At 51.3% G+C, this 5143-nt stretch overlaps 1 protein-coding gene across 1 annotated transcript; it reads left to right on the top strand.

The window, feature by feature from the left end:
- Window positions 1-968: 968 nt before the first annotated feature.
- LOC143380346 (serine/threonine-protein kinase LATS2-like) lies at window positions 969-4576 on the top strand. The gene is given in 4 exon segments (XM_076833323.2): window positions 969-1299; window positions 1302-1594; window positions 1597-3907; window positions 4380-4576. Coding segments are annotated over 4 exon segments (3132 nt in total).
- The last annotated feature ends 567 nt before the right edge of the window (window positions 4577-5143 follow it).

The following is a 5143-nucleotide window of genomic DNA, read 5'->3' as shown; positions in this document are numbered from 1 at the left end:
TACTGGGGATTGAGCTTGTGGGCACTCAACCACTGAGCTCATGCCCAGCTCTATTTTGTATTTTATTTAGAGCCAGGGTTTCACTGAGTTGCTTTGGAACTTGCCACCCTCCTAACTTAGCCTCCTGAGCTGCTGGAATCACAGGCTTGCTAAAAATGCTTTTTGATTGGCCACCAGTGTTTCATAAATATTCAAATAAGTCACCAACATTTAAACAGAGGGATATCTCACCTGAAAATAGAAAGATATGCCAAAAGAGAGCTCACATTTTACATAAAAATGCTTTACCACTGATAGCAGCTCCTTCCTTTGGACAAAGACATTACCTACTCCCGGCCTGCTTCACTTATTATTGCGTATCCAGCTTACTTATTATTAAATAAGAGCATGTTAATTCTCAGGTTTTGATCTTTCTTTTTTTAAGGGTAGAAATATGTTTATTTAGGTTTGATTTTTTTACAATTCCTTTACCATTTTGGTAAACACAGTATAAGCAGTCTTAATGAATGCTAGGGGCTACCCTCAAACAGAGAAATGCACCTCAGAAATGATACATACAGAATGTAGCGAATGTCCCACTTGGGTCTGCGCGTTGGAACCGCGGCGTGAGTGCCCCGGGAAGATGGAGCAGCCGCCGCCGGCGCCACCGCCGCCGCCCGGGGCTCCCCCGTCTCTGCGGAGCCAACAGCAGCTCCAGCCACAGGTGCCTGGTCTCCCGGAGCTCGAGGCCCAGGACGCCCCCGAGGGTGTCGACCGCGCCCCAGGAGAGAGTGATGGTCTTCAAAATGAAGACTCTGGAGAATTTTAAGTTCTCTATAGGAATTACAAAAATTAAAGGAAAGAAAATTTTCAAAAGGAAATTGTTTTGAAAAGTATGTTTACAACTAACTGATTCTATTGACTATTTTTTTAAATAATAAAATACTTTGAGAAGATTGTATTTATGGTAAAAGGAAACTGGACTAACAATGAGGCCAAAGACTTTTCCTGCCACCACTTATTCTGGGAATAGCCGGCAACTACTACAAGAGATCCGTGAAGGATTAAAGCAGCCATCCAAGTCTTCGGCTCAGGGGCTGCCCGTGGGACCAAACAGTGACACTTCCCTGGATTCCAAAGTCCTGGGGAGCAAGGATGCCACCAGGCAGCAGCAGATGAGAACCACCCCGAAGTTTGGACCTTATCAGAAAGCACTCAGGGAAATCAGATATTCCCTGTTGCCTTTTGCCAACGAATCAGGCACTTCCGCGGCTGCAGAAGTAAACCGGCAAATGCTGCAGGAATTGGTGAATGCAGGATGTGACCAGGAAAGGGCATTGTGTCCACCCCGGTAACAAGGAGGCCCAGCTTCCAAGGCACAGGCGAAGCGTTTCCATCCTACCACCAGCTGGGCGGTGCAGCCTATGAGGGCCCAGGCTTTGGCACAGATGGCCCCGCGGCACTGGAGGAGGTGCCACGGCAGTATATGGATTTCCTCTTCCCAGGAGTTGGTCCCCACAGCCTGCCTGGCCACCAGCACCCCCCCAAGGCCTATGGTGCCAGCATGGAGGCAGCGGGAGCACATTTCCCGGCCACCTGCCCCACGGTCCGTCCCTGCCACTTCCAGGTGCACACTATGGCCACACGCACCTCCTAGTACCCGGGGAGCCTCTGGGCTACGGTGTGCAGCGCAGCCCCTCCTTCCAGAGCAAGACGCCGCCCGAGTCGGGGGGCTATGCCGGCCTGACTGCCAAGGGCCAGGGGGCCCCGCCAGGCGCGGGCATCGCCTTCCCCGCGCCCACTGCCGGACTGTATGGCCCGCATGCGCACCACAAGCAGGCTGGTCCCGGAGCCCACCAGCTGCATGTGATGGGTTCCCGGGGCCAGGTGTTCACTGGCGACAGCCCACCAGAAAGCTTGCTGGTCCCCTCAAGAAACAGCCTCAATGTGGATCTGTATGAGCTGGGCGGCCCCCCTGTGCAACAGTGGCCAGCAACCACACTGGCCGGCCGCGACTCGTTACAGAAGCCAGGCCTGGAGGCTCCACGCCAGCACGTGGCTTTCCGGCCTGATGGCCCAGGACCCAGCAGGACCAACTCCTTCAACAGTCAGCAGCCGCGGGCTGGTGCACCAGGCCAGGCCGAGCCTTCCCTGCCTGCCCCAAACACTGTCACAGCCGTGACGGCCGCACACATCTTGCACCCAGTGAAGAGCGTGCGGGTACTGAGACCTGAACCACAGACAGCCGTGGGGCCCTCCCACCCTGCCTGGGTGCCCGCGCCTGCCCCAGCCGCTGAAGGCCTGGACTCGAAGGATGAGCACGCCCTGGGCCTGGGAGCCCCTGCTGTCTACCCACTGGATGTAGAGTACAGTGGCCCAGACCGCAGATGCCCACCTCCACCCTACCCCAAACACCTGCTGCTGCACAGCAAGTCCGAGCAGTACGACCTGGACAGCCTATGTGCCGGTGTGGAGCAGAGCCTCCGTGGGGGCCCAACTGCAGAGCCTGCGGAGAGGAGTGACAAGAGCCACAAAAGTGCCAAGGGGGACAAAGGTGGCAAGGATAAAAAGCAGATCCAGACTTCTCCAGTGCCAGTCCGCAAAAATAGCAGAGATGAAGAGAAGAGGGAATCCGGCATCAAGAGCTACTCCCCCTATGCCTTTAAGTTCTTCATGGAGCAACACGTGGAAAATGTCATAAAAACCTACCAGTAGAAGGTCAACCGGAGGTTGCAGCTTGAACAAGAAATGGCCAAAGCTGGACTCTGTGAGGCTGAGCAGGAACAGATGAGGAAGATCCTTTACCAGGAGGAGTCAAATTATAACAGACTAAAGAGGGCCAAGATGGACAAATCCATGTTTGTGAAAATCAAAACCCTGGGGATCGGTGCCTTTGGAGAAGTATGCCTTGCTTGTAAGGTGGACACTCGTGCCCTGTATGCCATGAAGACCCTGAGGAAGAAAGACGTCCTGAACCGGAATCAGGTGGCCCATGTCAAGGCAGAGAGGGACATCCTGGCTGAGGCAGACAATGAGTGGGTGGTCAAACTCTACTACTCCTTCCAAGACAAAGACAGCCTGTACTTTGTGATGGACTACATCCCTGGAGGGGACATGATGAGCCTGCTGATCCATATGGAGGTCTTCCCTGAGCACCTGGCCCGGTTCTACATTGCAGAGTTGACTTTGGCCATCGAGAGTGTCCACAAGATGGGCTTCATCCACCGAGACATTAAACCTGACAACATTTTGATAGATCTGGATGGTCACATCAAACTGACAGATTTTGGCCTCTGCACTGGATTCAGGTGGACTCACAATTCCAAATACTACCAGAAAGGGAACCACATCAGACAGGATAGCATGGAGCCCAGTGACCTCTGGGATGATGTGTCTAACTGTCGATGTGGGGACAGACTGAAGACCCTGGAGCAGAGAGCACGGAAGCAGCACCAGAGGTGCCTGGCACACTCCCTGGTTGGAACCCCAAATTACATCGCACCAGAGGTGCTCTTGCGCAAAGGGTACACTCAGCTCTGTGACTGGTGGAGTGTTGGTGTGATTCTCTTTGAGATGCTGGTGGGACAGCCGCCATTTTTGCCTCCTACTCTCACAGAAACCCAGCTAAAGGTGATAAATTGGGAGAACACGCTGCACATTCCATCCCAGGTCAAGCTGAGCCCCGAGGCAAGGGACCTCATCACCAAACTCTGCTGCTCTGCTGACTGCTTCCTGGGGCAGGACGGGGCAGATGACCTGAAGGCCCACCCTTTCTTCAGCTCAATCGACTTCTCTAATGACATCCGGAAGCAGCCAGCTCCCTAAGTTCCCACCATCAGTCACCCCATGGACACCTCAAATTTTGATCCTGTACATGAAGAAAGCCCTTGGAATGAGAATAGTGAAGGCAGCACCAAGACCTGGGACACTCTCACCTGCTGGGAGCCATCAGCCAAGTAGGTATGACAATCTCCTTGCCAGCTTACTTCCAAGCTGTCTGTGGAAGGACTTCTGAAAGGTGACCTTGCTCAAGGACTAGGGCGGTTTAGCATAATAGGAGATTAGGGTGTTCCCCCTTTAGAATAGGGCAGTTTCGCATAATAGGAGATTAGGGTGTTCCCCCTTTAGAATAGGGCGTATCCTGCTGCTGAGTTCCTCTTGAGTTCTTAGGGTCAGACAGTATATTTTGGGAGACAGAAGCCCATGTGGAGTGGATTTTGGGTAGAGAGTGGATTTGGGCAGAGTAGTGGATTTGGGCAGAGTGTGGATTTGGGCAGAGAACGTGGATTCCCCCAGAACGGGTTTGTAGACGGCCGGTGTGAGTTCGGGAATAAAGAATTGCTGTTTGAATCTACAAGCTGTGTGGTGGCTCGTGATTTGTGCCCAGCCAGAGACTGCGGCACTCACCTCCCCCAATAACAAGCACCCTGAGCATGTGTTTTACAAATTCACCTTCCTGAGGTTCTTTGATGACAATGGCTACCCCTTTAGATGCCCAAAGCCTTCAGGAGCAGAAGCTTCGAAGTCTGAGAATGCAGATTTAGAAACTTCTGATCTGGTGGACCAGAGCGAAAACTGCCAACCGGTATATGTGTAGGCTGTGACCAGGTGCCCACAGCTCGTGTCTTCAGAGCCCGGGAGCCGCAGCAGGTTCCTGAACAGGCTGATAGGAAGTGCAGGGTGACTTTGTTTGCAATAAGTCTATTGATTACATCACTTGAAATTCTGGTCTTCATCAAGAAAACCCCAAACCAACAAGAAACTGAAAAAAAAGAGAGACTGAAGTCTAGCAGATCTTCGTTTCTAGATTCTGTTTGATGGGTGTCAGGAAGGTTCAGCAGGTCTTGAGATTGGCTTTGAGGGCCTTCACTGCATTAAAATAAGATTTTTAACAGTTTAGTACAGTTTAGAAAGAGCACTTATTTTGTTGATATCCAATTTTTCTTACTAAATTATAGGGATTAACTTCGACAAATCATGCTGCTATTATTTTCTACATTTGTATTTTATCCATAGCACTTATTCACATTTAGGAAAAGATATAAAAACTGAAGAACATGTGATAAGAAATCTCTGTGCAATAATGTTTGGAAAAAAAAAAAGATAAAGCTCTGCTCAGATGTCACGGAGACCATTTTTATCCACATAATGGTTTTTGTTTTGT

This window comes from Callospermophilus lateralis, chromosome 14, assembly GCF_048772815.1.
Source record: "Callospermophilus lateralis isolate mCalLat2 chromosome 14, mCalLat2.hap1, whole genome shotgun sequence".
NCBI lineage: Eukaryota > Metazoa > Chordata > Mammalia > Rodentia > Sciuridae > Callospermophilus > Callospermophilus lateralis.
Note: the sequence above shows the minus strand (reverse complement) of the source record. Positions and strands in the feature narration are given on the sequence as shown.